Genomic DNA, 21,124 nt, shown 5'->3' with positions numbered 1-21,124 from the left:
ACTTCCCTCCCCCCCCTTCCCCGCATCACCTCTCTCTGCAAAGGGGCCGAGGGATGACGGGCAGACCTGGTGCTGGAGGGCCACTCCCACCGCCCAGACAACAGCCACCTCTTTCTTAAAAGGACATCATGGGACACGGAACCAGTGTCCTGTTGAAATACTTCCCCTTGGCGAGACAGGCAGCAACCCTCGAAAGGAAACTTCTTTTGTGGGGCTGTGATTTCCTGAGGATACCGCACTCTAGATGTGCCCGATGGCTCAAAAGGAATTAGGAATTTGCAGTTGGTAGTTGTACTTGTTTTTTATTTTTGTAACACAAACAGGGAGAGAGGAGGCAGAGGGGCAGGGCGCAGCAACGTCCCAGGAACAGCTTCTGTGGCGGCATACGTTCCTACGTATTTGTTTTCAAAAGGCAGTTCTGAGGTCCGTGTTTCAGGAAACTCCCAAGGCTGTCAATCTCAGTGCAAACAGCTTAAAATAAAAACCTCCGGTCTGTTCACCACAGGAGGATCCAACTCAAAATGCAAAATAAGCCTGTTTGGAAAGCGCCCGCCCTCAAAACAAGAGCGAGGGCTTTAAAGACATATTAGACACAGAATCTTCCAGGAATCGACTCAGCTGCGGCATCACAGAACCAAAAACACCAAATAACATATCCAACTGTAGAACTGCTGGCTTTAAAAAATAAAGGGGTGGGGGGGGGGACTTACGTAAAAAGGATCACAAAATGACAGACGGGGAGGGACGGGGGCTCTTCCCCAACACCTGCCTCTTCTTTTTGCTCTGAACACACTCCCGAATCGGAGAGCAGGACCGCAGCGTCAGGGAGCGGCAAGAGATGCTCAGGGGCAGCTCAGTCTCGGGGGGACGAGGGGCGGCTCACTGTTTGCCCGCCTGTCTGCCCGGCTTCTTTTCCGGCTGACCTCTGCCTGTGCCTGGGATCCCACCTCGGCCCCGGCCACCAAACACACCTGTGAAAACAGAGGAGGGGGCTGCAGCAGACCCAGGTCTGGAAGTCCAGCTGAGATGTGGGGTGGTGCTCCAGAAAGTTCTCAGTGTTGACAAGGGACAAGACCAGCTCCCCAGGGGTACGAGGGATGGCAGGGAGGACAGAGGTCAGCTCCCAGTCACACGGGGGCTTGGGGCGGGCTTCCTGGGAGAGGGCCTGGGGCCAGGGTAGGGGGGAGTCATCAAAAGGACAGAGCCAGATGGCTTCCAGGAGGAGGGGAGCGAGAGCCCGAACAGGGACAGCACTCAGCCCAGGGGGAGGGGCACAGGCCCCCAGCTCTGAGGACCCAGGCTTCTCTTTCCCGGCACCGCCCACACCCACTGGCCCAGGAGAGAAACCGTTGGGAGATTCTGTGTGTCCAGCCTGGGGGCGGGGATAAGGGAGTTCTCTGCCCTCTAACCCCCGCTGGCCAGTGATGGGGCTGTGTTTCTAAGACATTTTATGTGGAGCCCGAGGTAGGAGCTGTGTAGGAGGCTGAGCAGTCAGGGATAGAACACAACCCCACCCAGGGAGGACCCGGAAGGACCAGGGCAGCATGGGGACACAGAAAGGTGCCCACAGTCCCCCTTCCGCCACAAACCCGCAGCGGGCCCTACAGGGACTGATGCCAATGCCCGCAGAAGCTGCCTCTCCTCACCTCTCACGGGCAAGACCAGCTCTGTCACACACCGTGAGATTTCCAGCTGCCGCCGAGGGTCCCATGGCCTCTCTCTTCAGAGTGGCCCAAGGAATTACTCCTCCCTCAGTCTCTGCTCCCCTGGGCAGCTCACTCAACAGTGGTGGCCCCCAGCACGAAGAGCCAGCCCCCAGGTATGGAAAAGGCCCAGTTCACCCCCAGGCCTTGGTAACCCTCCATATGGAGTGCCCTCTCCGCCTCCTCCCTCTGGCTCACTCCTGATGATCACGGGAACCTCGAGGCTCCAGGCTGACTCTGTCCGTCCTGGCCCTGCCTGTGAGCCCCCGGGGTGTGTGTGGGGGGACCTAGGCCTGGCACACAGAAGGCCCCTACAGATGGAAGAGACAAAGCCAGGGCCCTTCAACAAGAGGAGTGAGTGGGGGGGTGGGGGGTCTGCAGATGGCCTCTGGGCTCAGGCCCCAGCTGACTGCACAACAAATTGAATTTTAAGCCAGATTTATAATCCCGGGGTTGGGGGTAGGGTGAGGGGAGTCGATCAAAAAGGCATGAACTTTTCCTTGTATAAAGGAGAGACAGCAGGGAAGGGTCTCACGCCAGGCCCTGAGCTGGGATTCTCACCAGCAGCCTGGTGAGGCAGGGGCCCCCAGACTCTCTGCAGAGGGGAACCTGAAGCTGGGGAGGTGCCTCGCCATGCCCAGAGCACCTGCCAGGACCCGCAGGTGGGCATCAGACGAGGGCTCCTCAAGTCCCAGGTCAGCACAGGCACCGCATCAGTCGGCTGAGCTGGACCCAGCGTTAAGGGAGCACCGAGGACTGCTGCCGGGCAGAAGGGCCCAGGTCGGGGAGGAGGGGGGTCAGCACCACCCACCAGGACTACATGATGCTCCTTGGGTTGGGCCTGTGGGGCTGGGGCAGGCAGCAAACAGCAGCACCAGGAGAGCCCTGTGAGTCATGACCCCCAGCTCTACGTAGGGGGCTCAGAGCCAGGCCTGTGGCACCGTGACGGCACCACCCAAGAATGTCAACACTGGGACGGGATGGCTGACACGTGCTGCTGCAGCCACCCTTCAGCGGCAAGGCCCGGGCAGACCCCGTGGCCTAGCCAGCTGGAGGGGTCGGGGGGAACAAGGGGAGAGAAAGGCCTACCTCGCCCAGCACCCCCCATGCCTCGACCCTTCTGCTGCTTCTGCTGCTGCAGGCCACCGCGGCCACGGCCCTTGGCCACCACCTCCTCCTTGACCATGTCGATGATCTCATCAGGTATGCGCAGGTACTTGATCGTGCTGCCACGGATGTAGCACTCGGGCATCCGCCAAAACTTGTCCCCATCCTGTGTGAGAGAAGGGGGAGTCTCAGATCTGGGGAGCATGGGGGGAGTCCCTGCAGAGGGGGTACAGATGGCCAGGGCACATCTGTCCCTCATGTCCGCATTCCCACCTGGGCCACAGTCCTAGCCTCCCTGCACCTGCAATCACCCCTGCGTAGTTCTCAGTCCTGGACTTGACGTGGGGGTGGGGGAGCTGCCTTCCAGTGGAATCTCTCCAGACCCTTGGTATCCCTTTATACAGGAAGAGTCAGGGGATCACATGAGATAGCTTCCTCATTCTCGACCTGTCCTCCAGTGTGGGACAGGGTTTGTTACCTGCGGCCCACAGCCCAGAGAAGGCTGTGGCCCTACGTACCAGGCACTGCCACGGCCTGGCCATGGCCCAGCCCCTCCACTCTCCTGCCCCCAGCCTTCTAGAACCCACCTTCTGGAACCCTCTCCTCCTGCCCTGACTCATTCATTCATCCACATGTCTCCTGACAGGCTCTGAGCTGGGTGTGGGACACAAGTAAGTGGGATAGAGACTCTGTGTGACCGGTGAAGGGGGCGGGAGGGGGTGGCAAGGCTGGCCAGAGGCGGCAACCAATGATGCCAGTTTTCAGAGGAGCTAATTAAGGCTGGAGAGATTAGGAGGCTTGCAAAGTCACAGACTCCGGAGCAATGCCAACGCTGCAGGTCCTAGGATGTCAACTGCCTGCCCTCCCCCCCCCCCCCCCCCGCCCTGTACCCTGTGACCAGCACAAGGCCTTGCTCCACACCCCCTCCTGTTGCCCTTGGGCAGGAGCCCAGGGCCTCTTCCTTCAGATTAGTTCTCCAGCCCCACCCCTGGTACCCTGAGCCAGAAATCTTGGCAGCCCTCTCCTCCCTGCACATCCCTAGAAATCAGACCAAGACACTTCCCTTCTCAGAACCCAATCAGGGCCCCCTTGGCCCAAGGACAAGGTCCAAACTCCTCAGTGTGGCTCCCAAGGGCCTGAGATCTAGCCCCACCCTGGCTGCCCTCTCTCAGCTCTCGATGACGTGCCTTCCAGATGGAAACTTCTGGAACACACAGTGGGCTTCTTGCCTCTAGCACTTTGCAAATGCTGTTCCCACTTTTCCATGTCTGGCTAACTCTGACCCCCGACAGGCCTTGCTTCCCAGCCTCCTTGAAACCCCCAGTCCTCATGCATAACATTTCCCAGCAGTGCCTGGGTCAGGCCGGTTTGGCCCAGTGGAAGTACTCAACATGACAAATGGAAAACTAAGGGCCAAAAGGAATGTCTGGGGGCCAACTCTTCCCAGGAGTGTGCACAAGCCCCCAACCCGCACAGGAATCCCATGAGGTCTCGGGGCACTCCTCTCCCAGGAAAGGTAGGCCAGGGGCCAAGTCCGCAGGGATGCAAAGTACAGCCTGACAGAAACAGAATGATTCCATGGAAGCTCAGGGCTGGGACTGGCTGCTCAGGGCTCAGCTTTCCCTTAGCCAAGGACGGGCTGGGCCCAGCACACTCCCTGCAGGAACCAGAGCTTACTCTGCATTCCCTGGCAAGAGCTGAGCAGCCTGAGCTGAAACCACCCTCCAAGCAACCTTAGCTTTCCAGTGCTTTCTTGGCCCCTGGGGTGTCTGTATCCTGCCCATGCTGCCTGCTGCCCAAGGGAGGTGCTGCTACCACATGTTTACAGATGAGGATGCCGGAGAGCCCAAAGGACGCTGAACCTCACACCGGCCTCTCTTTCCAACCAGTAGATACAAAGGGAGGACGACCCAGGAGGACCCACAGGTCCAGTCTCTGCTGGCGGTGGAGGTCAAGGCTGACCTTGCCCTGAGAACTGGCGGTTGCTTCCAGGCCCCGGCCGTGGACACAGACCTACTGGCCACGTGCTCGGCTATGCACTGTGACAGCGTCTGCTATAGCCACACTGGAACTGCCCAGACACCTGCTGCCAGAAGAGCGGCATGGAAACCCGGAGAAAGTTCCTAGCGGGACACCTCCCACAATGTACCATCACAAGAAGCAGGGCACAGAGCCACACCGGTGAGGGGAGACGGTCACACTTGCCACTCTGCCTGCTGGGGTGTGAACCATCCAGGAGGACGGCCCAGGGGCAAGACGGGCTGCCTAGTGCTCTGCTGTACTCTGGGATGGCAAGCCTCAGGGCACCTGCCCACGGGCTCAAGACAGCCCCATTCTGGATGGTCCCCCGGCACCTTCCTCACCTGTAACATAGGGGGCTGTTGCCAAAAGGGGGATGGAGACTGGAATCGAGGCAGAAGGAAAGCCCTGGCAAACCCCAACACAGGTTAGCAGTAGAGAGCCCTGCCTTCACCACTATCATCATTCTCATTGCTCTGTGGGTCATCCTGAGGGCTGGGGAGGCCTGTGACCCTAGACCTCCAGTCCTGGCCCATCCAGGGGTCCTCCTGGCCCTGTACTTCCTGGTTTGAGGCCTTGGGAGGTAAACAAGTTTCCTAGTCCACAGGGCCACAGGGCTGCCCTCGCCCCCTGGTGGCCTGGATATCCCATGGCCACATCGCCCTGGCCTGCTTGGCGAGAGATATACACAACCAGGACCAAAGGCAGCAGAGGCTGACAAGGAAGGTCAGGTTTGCCTTGGAGGCCACCGCCCTACCTGGACACTAGGGATCTGTAACCAGAAGTGCCCCCTAGGCCTAAGTCCTTCTTGTTTAGGATGGGCACCAGAGGTGGGGGGATGGGGCAGCATCCCCATAGGTGCAAAGTCCGGGGCACCAGGTGGAGTTGGAGGCCCGCACATCTGCCCCCACCACACCTGGACCAGTCACTCGGGCCCCGCCCTGCCTAAGCCCGACTTCTTCCATAGCCTTACCCTGGCGGGATGACCTGGCAGATGTCGTCCCACAAGGGCAGGGAGGGGCCTTCACTCCCCTGAGGGCGCCGAGGCTCTATAAGCCCCAGTTCTTATAGAGCCTGGCCCTGCCTGACCAGCTGTGCCAGAAGGCCCCCAGGCAGTGGGCGCAGACTCAGGGCACGAGGGCACTCACCCTAGATGTGCAGATCACCTCTCGAAGGTTAATGTTCATCCAGTTATCACAGCTCACCAGGTGCCCATTGTATGTCTCTCCATTTTTGAGCTCCACCAGCTGAAAAGAAATGGCCCCAAGTCAGCCATGGGCCCCAAGGGAAACGCAGCCCTACTTCTAAGAGCTACGGGACTATGGCCCGGGCCTCATTCTGACACATCCTAGCACCTCTTGGGACCCAGCAGCCACAGCACATGGTGCCTAACATGGTCCACACACACACATCCCCACCCCCTGACCCCCGGTCTCAGTGGCCCATCTTACAGGCGACATGTTTTACATACTCTGTATGTTTTGCTGGGCATCTTAGACTTCTATGATGAAACCAAAAAAAATTTTTTTTTAAAGTTTATTTATCTTTGACAGAGACAGAGTGCAAGCATGAGCTGGGGAGGTGCAGAGAGAGAGAGAGGGAGACACAGAATCCAAAGCAGGCTCCAGGCTCCGAGCCGTCAGCACAGAGCCCGATGCGGGGCTCGAACCCGCGAACCGTGAGATCATGACCTGGGCCGAAGTCGGACGCTTAACCGGCTGAGCCACCCAGGTGCCCCGAAACCAATTTTTTTTGTGCAAAGCAAACAAACAAAAAAACAGAAAACAAAAACCAAACAAGCCCACAAAAAATCCTCTACAAATCTTTCTTTAAAGGAACCAGCGAGGTTTGGGTAACAGTGGCCACTGATTCATGACAGCTGGGAAGGCACACCTCAGCTGGTCCGGGCAGGTGTGCCAGGGGCAGGTGTTCTTTGATGGCACATGTGTGAGCTTTGGGGGTCTGGAAAGTCTTTTTCCATCCAATGCTTACTTACTCGTCTGTTTTATTTATTTATTTATTTATTTATTTATTTATTTATTTATAGCCTTCTCTTTTAAAATTTTATTTATTTTGTGTTTTTTTATTATTTTTTTTAACATTTATTTATTATTGAGAGACAGAGAGAGACAGAGCATGAGCAGGGGAGGGGCAGAGAGAGAGAGAGAGAGGAAGACACAGAATCCGAAGCAGGCTCCAGGCTCCGAGCTGTCAGCACAGGGGCTGACTCGGGGCTCGAACTCACGAACCGTGAGATCACAACCTGAGCTGAAGTAGGACGCTTAACTGACTGAGCCACCCGGTCGCCCCCTTGCTCGTCTATTTTAATGTGTTTTGGGAAAACACAAGTAGTAGCACATCATTCTGAAAATATGCTGACATTTAAAAAAGAATCAACTCGGGGGAAAAAAAAAAAAAAGAATCAACTCAGGTACCTGCCCAGGAGAAATAAAAACAAACATCCACGCAAGAGCGAGTGTACAAATGTCACTGCGGCCAAAACAATCCCAAAAAGACAAAAAATAGAAACCACCCACATGTCCATCATCAGCAGACAAATGGATAAACAAACTGTGGTATGTCCACACAAAGGAGTATCACATGGCCATAAGGAGCGAAGCCCTGATACACATTAAAATGTGGACGAACCTCGAAAAATATCATGCAGAGTAAAAGAAAACAAACACAAAAGGCCACACAGTGTATGATCCCATTTCTAGGAAACGTCCAGAAGAGGCAGATCCATAGAGACAGAAGGCAGGTTAGTGGTTGCCAGGGGCTGGGGGAAGGGGAGTCACTGTTAACAGGGATGGGGTTTCCTTCCGGGGTGATGAAATTGTTCTGAAACTACACAGAGGTGGTTGTTTATAACACTGTGAATGTACTAAATACCCCTGAGTTGTATGTGTTAAAAGGCTGAATGGTAGGGGCGCCTGGCTGGCTCAGTCAGAAGAGCATGTGACTCTTAATCTCGGGGTTGTGAGTTTGAGCCCCTTGTTGGGTGTAGAGATTGCATAAATAAATGAATTAAGTAAAAACTTCAAAAAAAAAAAAAAGGGTTCAGGGGCGCCTGGGTGGCTCAGTCAGTTAAGCTGCCGGTTTCGGCTCGAGTCATGATCTCACAGTTCATGGGTTCCAGCCTCACATCAGGCTCTCTGCTGTCAGCGCAGAATCTGTTTTGGATCTTCTGTCTCCCTCTCTCTGACCCTTGCTTGCTTGTGCATGCACATACACACTCTCTCTCTCAAAAGTAAATAAACATAAAAAAAAAAGATTGAACTGTCTATGAATTATATTTCAGTAAAAAAGAGAGAACAGAATATACTGACGTATATCACACACTGTATGATTATGGGCAAAAGTCATTTAGGGAAAAAACACGTGTTATGTGATCCCATGTATATTTTTAAAAAGTACATTCATGTTTATACACGTATGTTAAAAGTCTGGATGTGCAGGGCACCTGGCTGGCTCAGTAGGTGTAGCATGTGACTCTTGACCTTGGGTTTGTGAGTTTGAGCCCCAGTTGGGCCAGGAGTCTACTTAAAAAAAAAAAAAGTGTAGATGTGCATATATCAAAGATATAGTTAATTTGCTGGGAAGGTTAATGAAGAGAAGCTTCTAGGTTTTTTTTAATGTTCACTTGGTTTTGAAGGAGAGAGAGACAGAGCATGAGCAGGGGAGGGGCAAAGAGAGAGAGAGACACAAGAATCTGAAGCAGGCTCCAGGCTCTGAGCTGTCAGCATGGAGCCCAATGTGGGCTCGAACTCAAGGGCCATGAGATCATGACCTGAGCTGAAGCCGAATGCTTAACTGATTGAGTTACCCAGGTGCCCCTGGAGCTTCTAGTTTCTATGTATCTCTAGTGTTTGACATTTTTAAAAAAAGTTTATTTATTTTGAGAGAGAGAGAGAGCATGTGTGTGTGTAAGTGTAGGGGGCAGAAGAGGGGCAGAAGGAGAGGGACAGAATCCAAGCAGGGTCCGTACTCAGCGCAGAACCTGACCTGGGGCCTGATTCCACAAAACTTGAGATCGTGACTTGAGCTGAAATCAAGAGTCGGACACTTAACCCACTGAACCACTCAGGTGCCCCATGGTGTTTGACATTTTTTCCCCCTAAGTTTTTAAACGTTTATTTATCTTTGAGAGCAAGAGAGAGAGAGAATCCCACGCAGGCTCTGCATCGTCAGCACAGAGCCCGACACAGGGCTCGATCCCATGAACTGTGAGATCATGACCTGAGTCGAAATCAACAGTCGGATGCTGAACTGCCTGAGCCACACAAGTGGCCCAGTGTTCGACATTTTAATAAGCATGTATTACTTTTATAAGCAGCAGAACTAACCCAGGTCCTGACACAGGCAGAAGAGGGTTAGGAGGGCAGGTCTGCCTCACCCTTTGCCCAGTATCCCCACCCCCATTCTGAGGCTGGCCCCCACTGAAACTCCTTGCCCCGACCCACATGGACTCACCATGGGATGATTCTGAGCAGTCTTCAGCAGTGACAAGGGAAGCTGTAAGGCAAACAAAGGCACGTGACTTGTCTGTCTGATCAGCACCAAGGAGCCCTGGCCTCTGGGCACGGCTGGGACTCCAGTCCCACAAATCTGCCAGCTCATCACAGCGCTGGGGGTGCGGGAGCATGCATCCCTCACCCCCCGATAGAAGACACGTGCTCCCAACTCTGCCCAACCCCAGGACACACGCTGCCTCCTGGTGTGGTAAAATCTCGAACACTTCCCTCCTGCCCAAGATCAGAGGCAGCAGTCACCTGGTCTTGGGGCTGACCAAGGGCATTTCTTTACAACTCATGTTGCATATATTTACACCCTCGACAGGAAAGGGCTCAGCCCTCCGTGCTTATCAGTAGCATCACAGCACACAGGTCCTACCGCTGGTTGCGTTTTTTACTCAACTGCTGTCTCTGAGATGCATCCATGTGAATAAATGCAGCTCCTTCAACTTCATCCTCAGTGAGGTTGTTGTCACACCCACTCTACAGATGGGGATACTGAGGCTTAGAGACTGAGGACCTTGCTGGGCACTATAGAGCTAGTAAGAGATAGAGCCTGGCTTGACCCCATTTGCTGGAAGGCAGTTCATGCCGAGCGCACACCTCAAAGGGCAGCCAAGCAGCCTTGATTGAAGGTGGCTACGTCTGAGCTAGGTTTTCAGAGAGCACTCCATCAGGTAGGAGGAAGAAACATTCCAGAAAAAAATCTGTCATTACTACAAGTGACGGCAAATAAAAGATGCACTCTTTGAAATATCACCCACACAAAGTTTTCTTTTTTTTTTTAAATTTTTTTTTTCAACGTTTATTCATTTATTTGGGACGGAGAGAGACAGAGCATGAACGGGGGAGGGGCAGAGAGAGAGAGAGAGACACAGAATCGGAAACAGGCTCCAGGCCCTGAGCCATCAGCTCAGAGCCTGACGCAGGGCTCGAACTCACGGACCGCAAGATCGTGACCTGACTGAAGTCGGACGCTTAACCGACTGCGCCACCCAGGCGCCCCCACACAAAGTTTTCAAGATATTAAAAAAAAAAAAATCTGCTCTTCTCATTTTGGGTGCACAAATCACGACCCACATACTAAGGGGCCTGCCTCTTGGTCTCCAGGAGGGTGACCTCGGGTGGCAGTGCTTGGGTCCGGGATTCAATGACAGGCCAGCTGGCAAGACCAGATGAAGGTTCCGGACCGAGGGTCCCACGGATGAGACACTGCCTCAGCACGGGGGATGGGAGCTTCACTGTACCCTGCCCTGGCAGTTTTGGAATCCGAAGTCACCCTGCCCCCCAGAAGCTCTCTGCAGGGGAGTCTCAGCCTGCCCTCACCCTCCCAACGCAGGGCAGCTGCTTCTCCAGGTGGTGGCGACCGGAGGCCAGAAATGGCCCTCAACCCCCACAGGCGGGCCCCAGTGGAAAGACTTGAGCGGGGATTCCCACATCCCATAGACCTTCTCTATGAAGGGCTGCCCAGAGGAGGTCCAGCGCCGGCAGGAAGCCAGGCCCAAGCCCACTTCCTGTATTGGCTTCCTGGAAGGGCAAGAGAAGAAGGGGCCACGTGGAGAAGAGGTGGCTGCTGAGAGGAGGGCGGGCAAGCAGGCTGGGGCCCCAAAGAGACAACCTATACAGCTCCTGTGCCCTCATCTGTGCGATGGTGCCCGGGTGCAGAGAGCCATGGAAAAACAGGAGGCTCCGACTCCCACGTGGGGGCCGCGAGCCTCGGTCGCCTTTTACAGTGGAGAAGCCCCAGGCTTTCCTGGGCAAGCCTGTTATCTTGTGTCCAAAATGGGAACGTGGACCAGGGTGACACGCTCGGGTCTTCCTCCCAGATTACCTGAGGGGGCAGGGCCAGGCTGGCCCTGGAAGGCATAGAAGATGGCGTCAGCACTGAAAGGCAGAGAGAAGTGCAGCCAAGGCCCCTCTAGATGAGGGACCAGCGGCCAGAGCAGGAGGGACCTTCCAGGGACACACAGCAAGATCCTGGTAAAGCCCATGAAAGCAAGCTGATGTCCGTCAGCAGGGGACCCACAGGGGTCCTCCTACGGCATACGCAGCTTCTTTTTAATTTGTTTTATTTTTGGGAAAGCACAAGCCAGGGAGGGTGAGAGAGAGGGGGACAGAGGGTCCGAAGCAGCCTCTGCACTGACAGGCTGACAGCAGCGAGCCAGATGTGGGGCTGGAACTCACGAAACCGTGAGATCCTGACCTGAGCTGACCTCAACTGACTGAGCCACCCAGGTGCCCCGCTTTTTTTTTTTTTTTAAGTTTATTTATTTATTTTTGAGAGAGAGGGAGTGGGAGGGAGAGCGTGAGCGGGGGAGGGGCAGACAGAAAGGAGAGAGAATCCCCATCAGCACAGCGCTCGAACTCCCGGAACTGTGAGATCAGGACCTGAGCCGAAATCAAGAGCCTGACACTTAACTGAGCCACCCAGGCATAGGCTTCTCTGCCGGCGCTGGCCTTTCCCCTGTCCCGGCCACTGGCACCACAGCCCTGGAGAAGCCACGGCTTCCTCGGCTGTCATTGGCAGTGCCCTATTCACAAAGCAGCTGAGAAGGCGTCTGAGACACAGAAGGCACCAAAACCTGCTCCCAACACTCCCCTGCACATCCAGGCCCCAGGCAGGTCACAAGGCCAAGCCAGCTCCAGCCAAACTGGACCATTCGGTTTCTCACAAGCCACACCCATTTGTGCTGTACGACCTTTGTTCCCCAGGTTCCCTCTGCCTGAGCTGTCCTTCCCCAGGCTGGTAGCTGCTCCCATATCACTTCTTAAGGCTCTTGGCCAAGCCCTCATAATAACCTCGTCTAGGGATTGAGATTTCCACCTGGGCCACCCACTGCTGCTTCCATTATAGGACAGAGCCAGTCTCTAATTATCTTGTTTATTATGTCTCCCCGGCTAGACTGGAAAACTCAGAGGGTGTGGACTTTGTCCAGTGCCGAGCTTGGAGCCAGGCACTTGAGAGGGACTCAGTAAATATTTGCTGAACAAATACACAAGAAAATGCACACATCATCCAGGGAGGCAAGCGGTGTGGGTGGAATAACTGCCCCACCCCACAGATAAGAAAAGGCGAGGCTCAGGTGGGGAGGGGTGGCATCGGAACAGTCCCCCCAAGGCTGCAATGGCCGGGAGCAGTGTCCACATCTTGCCATCTTCCAGATCTTTATCCCTAAACTGAGCCGGAGACAGAGGCTAGAGGAAGGGGAAGATCCCTGAGAACCTAAAAGACTCGGTGGGGAAGAAGTTCTTGAAGGTGACCAGGGAGATGGCACAGGGCAGGACACCATTGGGGGAGACCAGGCCATCTGGAGTTGGGAAAGTCAAAAGTTCAGAAAAGAGCCTCCCTTCTTCTAGGCTTTTTCAGAATGTCTGGGGTCTGGTTCTCAGGTCTAAACCAATCTAAGGCTAGACCTGACAGCTTCCTGAGGCTCCCAATTCAGGAAGCTGTCATGGATCCACCCTCCAGACCTCCTGCTTTCGGCCCCACCATGACCACAGGGAACTGGCAGTGTGTCATGCCTTGTCCCTTCGTGAACATTCTTCAGGCTGAAAAAATAAGTCTTTCCACAAGCACTGTTCTAGGCTCAGGCAACAACTTATCAGGGATAAAAGTCAAAGATCCTGCCTCCAGGGAGCTTAACGAGGAAGGAAACTTCCGGTTCCGCCCATGCCCTCAGGTCAATTCTGCCCTCCGGCAGAGAGGAACACACTCCCTTCTCTCAATTCCTGTAACAGCCAGCAGTATTTAGTGCAAGCCTTCCCTAACCCTGAGGGTGACTGGTGCTCATGGGCTAGGCACTCTCCTTAGGAGGCCTGGCTCTTAATTTCTGTGTGGTCCTGCTTCCCTGTCCGCACATTTTAATTTTTTATTTTTTTGAGAAGGAGAGAGAGAGCACGCAAAAAGAGGGGCAGAGGGAGCGAATCCAAAGCAGGCTCCATCCTCAGCTACGGGGCTCCATCCCATAACCCTGGGGTCATGACCTGAGCCAAAATCAAAAGTTGGACGCTCAACAGACTGAGCCACTCAAGTACCCCTACACATTTTTTTTTTTTTTTTTTTTAAAGTAAGCTCTACGCCCAACGCGGGGCCTGAACTCACACCCAGTATCAAGAGTCGCATGCTCTACCAACTGAGCCAGCCAGGCGCACCTCCCTGTCTATACACTGAAGGCACAGGCACTCTCTGGCCTAAGTCCAGAACTTCCAGACGCGAGAGCAGCATGGTTCTGGAGAGGTTTCCGGTCAGGGCCTCAGTTTCTCCTTCAGTGAACTGGGAGGGTGCAGTGATTCCACTCGTGGTTCAAAATGCCCTTTCTCCAGAAACGACACCCTGCGTGATCCAGGGAGAAGGCAAATCTCCTCTATGGGCCTGTTTTTTTCAGCCTGAAAACGAGTGGCACAGAAGACTTGTGCTAACATTCTAAGAACCTTGCAGGTCTTGAAAGTCTCAGAACTGGCTTAATTTGAGAACTCAGATCGGCCCCCTGTCGCTCCACCTTTCCAATATATGAAGTTGTATTAGGTCGGATGCACTTGGAGCCACTCCCTGCCCGAACTCACTCTAAGGCGTTCACCGGACCCTTTGCCGGGTCCCCTCTCTCAGGCCTCGGTTTCCCCATCTGCAAGGTGGGAAGACTGCAGCTAGGCAGACGTATTATGAGTACACGTTCGTCCAATTCTAAATTCCCTGAGAGCGACGTGCTGGGTGCCCTGGGAGACCTCCCTGCCCTCGTCTGCGGCCGGGGGGCAGAATCGAGGCCCTGGCTGCACGCTAGCTCCGCGTCGCCCCTGCCTCAGCGCCCGCCCCGAAGGCGCTCGGCGGCCGCGTCCCCCGCCTCCCGGAGAGACCTCGCAGCCGCGCAGCCCTCACCATGGTGTCGGCGGGGAGCCGGCTAGCCGACCACTTCCGCCGCCGCCGCTCACGCTCCTGCCGGTAGCCGCCCTGCCGCGCGCCACTAAGCTGAAATGAAGTGGCAGCGACGTGAGCCAGTCAGCGCGGGGCTCGAGGGAAGAGCAACCAATCAACGTGGAGTAGGGAGGGGTCGGCTAGACAAGAGGGACAAGGTTGGCTGTGCTCTCGCTGGAGGAATACGAGAAAGGGCCGTAAAGTGTCGACGTGAGTGCTGAAAAAGGGGCGGAGCCACGCGCGCCAGCGCCAGTGGCCTTGTGGGTAAAGGCGCATGCGCAGGTGAAACTCTCGTTGCTCTCCTGGGCTCCGCGCTGTGGGCAAAGCCGGATATTGCCACAATTTGCAAAGGAAGAAATTGAGGCTTCGTGGTTATTGGGTTGTGTCTAATGCCTCCCTTAGGGCTCCTACACTTCAGATTTTAGTTATTTTAGTTGAGCCTCGCCCCAGGCACGTCTTTTGGTAGGTTGGAATCCCGACTGTGCCTCTCTGAGCCTCAGTTGGGTGACCATCAAGGGTTCCTTCCTCTGCTTTGACCTTCAAGCTTCTAAGTGAGCAGTAGGTGCCTTCCTTCAGTGACTACTCTTTTCCAGGTGTCCTGAGTGTCAGCATTGGCATGAGAGCCTTTCTTATCAAGACCAGGGCCAAGTTCTTCCAGCTAAGAAGGCCCTATATTTCCTGGAGCCTGCTTGGGGAGGCCTTGATGATCACATTCTCAATAAAAATTCCCCTGCATCAGGCCTCAGAGACCTGAGCAGAAAAAGATGGGAACACATAGGCCTAGCCACCTCCCACTAAAATCTCCTCTGTAGGACCTGGTGAGGGAGGGAGATCTGGGTGCCCAGCGCTGCTATAAATGAGCTGAGTCAGGCATGTTATTCCCTTTCCCCTCCTCCTTAAAAACCGAAATAATCCTCTCTACCAACCAGGGTTACTGTGTGGCTTGAAAAAATATGGAAGCCACATAAAGTGCCAGGCACCTGGGAGCGCTGAATCAACAGTTGTCCTTCAAGCCTTAGCTTGGGGTCCTTCCACCCCGGGAAACCAACCTTGAAGACTCCAGGGCACAGAGCCTATCAACAGGGTGACCCCAGGAAACCCCTATTGGAGGTGGAGGCTGAGAAAGGGAGGGTAGGATCCTTGCAGGGGGCACCAATGAGTAGTCAATGCAGTAGTCTAGCAACTGGGGGTCAGTCCAGCTGGAGACCTCAAGGAGACAGCATAAAAGCTGGTGTCTTAATAGTGATTCCACCTAGGGTCAGGGCAGCAGCTGGGGTATATACTCAAGCCTTATCTAGCATTGGCTTAGGCCTGGGTGCTGGTGGGGTCTGGGTTGTGTGCAGGACACTGGTAGGTGACTAATAGTGATACGCCACTGGGTTAGAGGGATTAGAATGACAAGCCAAGCCTTGTTTGCCAATGTTAAAAAGGCTGATTAAGGTAAACAACAGAAACTGCGGTACCATGAACTGTCTCGGCATCAGCATGGTGGTGGAAATAGGAAGAAAATCACAGGCTGGTCCACTCCTTTCTGATTTTCCTCGACTTCTGTACTTGGCAGCTTCTTCTTTGGCCCAACTGGCAAACGCCTGTTCATCCTTGAAAACTCTGCTTGGGTGACCCCGTGTGGCAGACTGCAGTCACTGCAGTTGTTGTCGGCCCTTTTTTTTTTTTTTTTAATTTTTTTTTTTTTTTCCAACGTTTATTTATTTTTGGGACAGAGAGAGACAGAGCATGAACGGGGGAGGGGCAGAGAGAGAGGGAGACACAGAATCGGAAACAGGCTCCAGGCTCTGTGCCATCAGCCCAGAGCCTGATGCGGGGCTCAAACTCACGGACTGCGAGATCGTGACCTGGCTGAAGTCGGACGCTTAACCGACTGCGCCACCCAGGCGCCCCTGTCGGCCCTTTTAACATAGGGATGGCCAGTCAGAATAGAAGGCTCCATCCCCCTGGCCCATCATGATTGGTTAAAGGAGGAGCATGTGACCAGCCAAGGTTCATTAGGATCTCCCGTGGGAGGGACGCTGAGGCTGGCCAAGAGAGCTCTCCATGGAGGTTGTTGAAAGTGACACAGTTTAAGACTAGGATTGGTTTTCTGGACGATGCTTTCTCTGCATGGAGAATCCAACCTCCACAAGAGCTACTCTGTGGGGAAGGAGGCATGGTGTGAGCCCCTGGATCCAGCTGTACCTGAAGCCATGAAGTGTGACTTTCCACTGAGCCCAGAATGTTGTCCTTTATTGCTTAATTCTCTTGGAGTTTGGACTCGGTCCCCTGCAGTTGGCATAAGGTACACTAATGTATAGGTGCTCTGCGAACATTTCCGTGATAGCCCCCCAAATCTAATCGTCCCTTCTCTTACACTTTGAACTTCAGTAGCTGGCACTGAATCACTACCTGGTCTGTGTCACATTGTCATTGCTTGCTTGCCCACTTAAGCCTTCTCAACTCTGACTTGTAGGCCCCTGTTTACCGCTGTCAGCCAAGTCCCTGCTGTTCATCAAGGACACGTGACCCAGGCTCAACGAATCAGAAGGCACCCCTGGGATGGTTCTGAACCGGCAGAACTGGAGCGGGAGTCAAGTACAGACCTCCCCATCTCGACTTCAGAATCTTGGCCGTATTTAATCCTGGATCCAGCTGTACCTGATGCTTCATAAATCCTCCTCTTTCCTTATCCCTTGAACCAATAATGCAATTTTTTTTTTTCCCGTCTACTTTACATTGTGTTTCTGGGGGCGCCTGGGTGTCTTTGTTGAGTGGTGGACTCTTGATTTCAGCTCAGGTCATGATCCCAGGGTGGGGATCTAGCCCCAAGTTGGGCTCTGTGCTGAGTGTGGAGCCTGCTTGGGATCGTCTCTCTCTCTCTCTCTCTCTCTCTCTCTCTCTCTCTCTCTCTCTCCCCCTCTGCACCCCACCCCGCAAATAAAAATAAAATAAATATAAGTTGTGTTTCTGACAGCAGAAACCTAAAGAGTAAAGGTCAAGGTACTTGTCAAATTAACAAAAACACTCTACCCTACACTAAAAAAGGGGGGGGGGGGCTGAAGAATTGTAAGACCCCATGCTGTCAAAGTGGTGGTGAAACTTGTACACATATATTTCCTTTCGAGTGGGGAAAACATTGGCATTGTTGGCCAATTAGGTCTCAAAATCCACAGACGTGTCGCGTCCTTCAGTAAGCCATTTCCGAAATTTTATACCAAGGAGATCTTGCAAAGGAAGGGAACCACTCTATGCCAAGGCCTTGCAGCAACGTTGCCAATTGTAAAATAACACAAAGAACATCAAGGTCTAACAGCAGTGGACTGGTTGCATAAACTACGGTTCACCCACTAGACGGAATATTTTCCATTCATTAAAAATTATATGTAACCTCACCATCATCACCAAGGGTGGGCTGAGCTCCGTGACTCACTTTCAAAGAACAGAGCAGAGAAAGGGGAAAATAGTGACTTGACGGTGGAGACATGTGACAGTTGCCACACACAGTGGGGTGAATGGCAGGCCCCTAAAGACACGTCCAAGTCCTGACTCCAGAACCTGGGAATGTGACCTTATTTGGAAAAAGAGGCTTCCCCCATTTAATCAAGTTAAGGGTATTGAGATGAGATTGTCAGGGGTTTAGGGTGGAGCCAACACCCAATGACTGATGTCCTTCTAAGAGAAAGGCAGAGGGAGATTTGAGACACAGAGAAAACAGAGGCAGAGTTTGGGGTGATGCAACCATAAGTCGAGGAATCCCCAGGAGCTGGAAGATCCAATGAAGGATCTTCCCTTAGAGTCTCCAGAGGGAAGATGGCCCTAGGGACGCCTTGATTTTGTGCTTCTGGCCTCCTGAACCTTGAGGGAAGGGATTTGCGTTGTTTTAAGCCACCGAATTTGTGGTCATTTGTTATGACAGCCACAGGAGACCCAGATGACACCACTATGAGAAATTGTGTGGATGTTAGGGATCCCTGCTACGATGAGACGAAAGGGGCGTCTCCCCTCTCCGGTCTCCCCCAAACACCCACAGCCCCGTTCTAATCACAACAAGAACATCAAACAGACCCAGATGGAGGGTACCCCACAGGACACGGGCCAGTCTTCCTTAAGACTGCTCAGGTCATGAACAACAAGGAAAGACACATATCCCGTTCTATTAAGGAAAAAAAAAAAAAAAAAAAGAAAAGGATTCCCCCTTATTCTGTGTGACCACATTGTCATCCACACTAATGCATGGAAACAATTCTTTACAGATGAAAGTTGGTTTTTCAACAACTCTGAGAAATTAGGTGCGGTACCGAGTCCATTACATCGTATCGATGTCAATTTCTGGTGTGGCAATAGTTTAGTAAGATGGACCATTTTACTGGGTCAAGCTGAGTGAAGGGTCCATGGAAATGCTGTTTTTGCAACTTTATATTAGCCTTCGGCTGCTTCAGAAAGAGAAGTTATAGAAGCTGAGTGACCAAAAGACTCGAAAGCAGCCTGTCGAAGAGATACGTGTATACCCGTGTTCATAGCTGCTGTCTTCGTGACGGCCAAAAGGTGGGAGCAGCCCAAGTGTTCACGGAGGGATGAATGGAGAAACAATGTGGCGTATTCATACAATGGGGTATTATCAGCCTTAAACAGGAAGGAAGTCTGACACACGCCACGGTCACGGAGGAACTTTGAGGACACTGTGCTAACTGAAATAAGCCAGTCACAAAAAGACAAAGGCTGCATGATTGTATTTATATGAGGTCCCTAAAGCAGTCATATTCATAGAGACAGAAAGTAGAATGGTGAGCGCCAGGGGCTGGGGGAGGAGGATGGGGAGTTAGTGTTTCATAGGGACAGAATTTCAGTTTTACAAGATAAAAAGTGTTCTAAGGACCACTCGCAAGAAAGTGTGAATGTACTTTTTAATTTTTTATTTTTTTTAATGATTATTTATTTTTTTTTGGGGGGGGGGGAGAGTCAGAGAGAGAGGGAGAGAGAGAGAATCCCAAGCAGGCTCTGCTCTGTCAGCGCAGAGCCCAAGGAGGGTCTCAAATCCACAAACTGCGCGTGAGATCATGACCTGAGCCGAACTCAAGAGTCAAACGCTTAACTGACTGAGCCACCCTGGCGCCCCTGAACGTACTTTTAACACTAGTGAACTGTACGCTTAAAAATGGTAACAGGGGCGCCTGGGTGGCGCAGTCGGTTAAGCGTCCGACTTCAGCCAGGTCACGATCTCGCGGTCCGTGAGTTCGAGCCCCGCATCAGGCTCTGGGCTGATGGCTCAGAGCCTGGAGCCTGTTTCCGATTCTGTGTCTCCCTCTCTCTCTGCCCCTCCCCCGTTCATGCTCTGTCTCTCTCTATCCCAAAAATAAATAAACGTTGAAAAAAAAAAAATAAAAAAAAAATGGTAACATTTAGTGGCGCCAGGGTGGCTCAGTCGGTTAAGCGTCCAACTTCAACTCAGGTCGTGATCTCACGGTTCGTGAGCTCGAGCCCCACATCGGGCTCTGTGCTAACAGCTCAGGGCCTGGAACCTTCCTGGGATTCTGTGTCTCCCTCTCTCTCTGTCCCTCCCCTGCTCACGCTCTGCCTCTCAAAAAGTGAATAAATGTTAAAAATTTTTTTAAATGGTAAAAGTTATGTTAGGTGTAATTAAAACACACACACACACACACACACACACACACACACACACAACCCCAAAACTCTAGTGGCATTTTTTTTAAAAGGAAAAGTGTCCGTGTTGGATTTATTTTGGAGCACAGGTATCCCCAACTTTTCAAAAGTTCACGTTATGCCACTTGCTTTTATGAAATACCTACTCCTTAGTACCCATTTGCCGTAACCGAAAGAAATGGGAAGGTTTAGCGACTGTTCCGCAGCGAGTCCTTGTAGAGGCGGCGTGCATCCCAGGCAGCAGCGGTGGAAGCCCCAAGCTCCTTCTTCGAGAACGACACTCAGCGTCACAACGTCAAGCCACCAGAGCACCCGCCTGTGGCTGTGAGCGTCTGTGTCTTATTTTGATTGGTTGGTTGGCCGATCGATCGACTGAGTCATTCATTCCCTTAACAAGATGCGTCCTGGGGCACCTGTGAGGCTCAGACAGTTAAGCCTCCGACTTCGGCTCAGGTCATGACCTCACAGTTTGTGGGTTCGAGCCCTGCGTCGGGCTCCGTGTGGACAGCGTGGAGCCTGCTTGGGATTCTCTCTCCAGTGTCCCTCCCCTCCTTGTGCACAGGATCTCTATTTCTCTCTCTCAAAATTTAAATACACATTGAAACAAACACACAAACAAGATGTGTCCTAAGGTATCAGAAAAGCCTAAGAGGTTATTTGGGGGGGGTCTGGGAATGCTAAAAAAATTTTCCATATTAATTTACATGCTTCTTTGCCATTTCTGCTCACTAAAGGTTTCACAGAAACACTCTACTTTCAGATAACAGCAGAAACCTGTAGGTGATGTGTGTTGGGGGTGCAAGAGCTGTTGGCGATGTTCCCCCTCTACTCCACTTTCACACACCACCCCCATCCCGGTTCTCTCCCCAAGAGGCCCTCGCATCAATTTCTTGTTTTTCCCTCCTGAGATATTTTCTGCATTTGCAAACACATTTGTGTTTCTCTTTCTTTCTTGAACATTTGCTTTTTATTCCATAGATTCTTCTACGCTGGATTTCTTCCCTCTTCTTTTTAAATATTTTATTAATTTGTTTTTATTTCAAAAATCTTTAATGTTTACTTATTATTATTTATTTATTTATTTTTATTTTTTATTTTTTTTTTTGAGAGAGAGAGAGAGAGAGAGAGACAGAGTGAGAGCAGGGGAGGGGCAGAGGGAGAGGGAAACACAGAGTCCGAAGCAGGTTCCAGGCTCTGGGCTGTCAGCACAGAGCCCCATG

The 21,124-nt window shown here is 52.8% G+C and overlaps 1 protein-coding gene across 1 annotated transcript; it reads right to left on the bottom strand.

Annotated features, from left to right (window-relative positions):
- Positions 1–275: 275 nt before the first annotated feature.
- LSM4 (LSM4 homolog, U6 small nuclear RNA and mRNA degradation associated) lies at positions 276–15,739 on the bottom strand. Its single transcript, XM_086682596.1, is given in 7 exon segments — positions 276–971; positions 2,793–2,976; positions 5,978–6,076; positions 9,303–9,344; positions 14,217–14,314; positions 14,317–14,392; positions 15,716–15,739. Coding segments are annotated over 7 exon segments (615 nt in total). The 3' UTR covers positions 276–879.
- Positions 15,740–21,124: the final 5,385 nt, after the last annotated feature.

This window comes from Puma concolor, chromosome A2 (assembly GCF_028749965.1).
Source record: "Puma concolor isolate L17-30 chromosome A2, mPumCon1.1.hap2, whole genome shotgun sequence".
NCBI lineage: Eukaryota > Metazoa > Chordata > Mammalia > Carnivora > Felidae > Puma > Puma concolor.
This window is presented reverse-complemented; position numbering and strand designations above follow the sequence as displayed.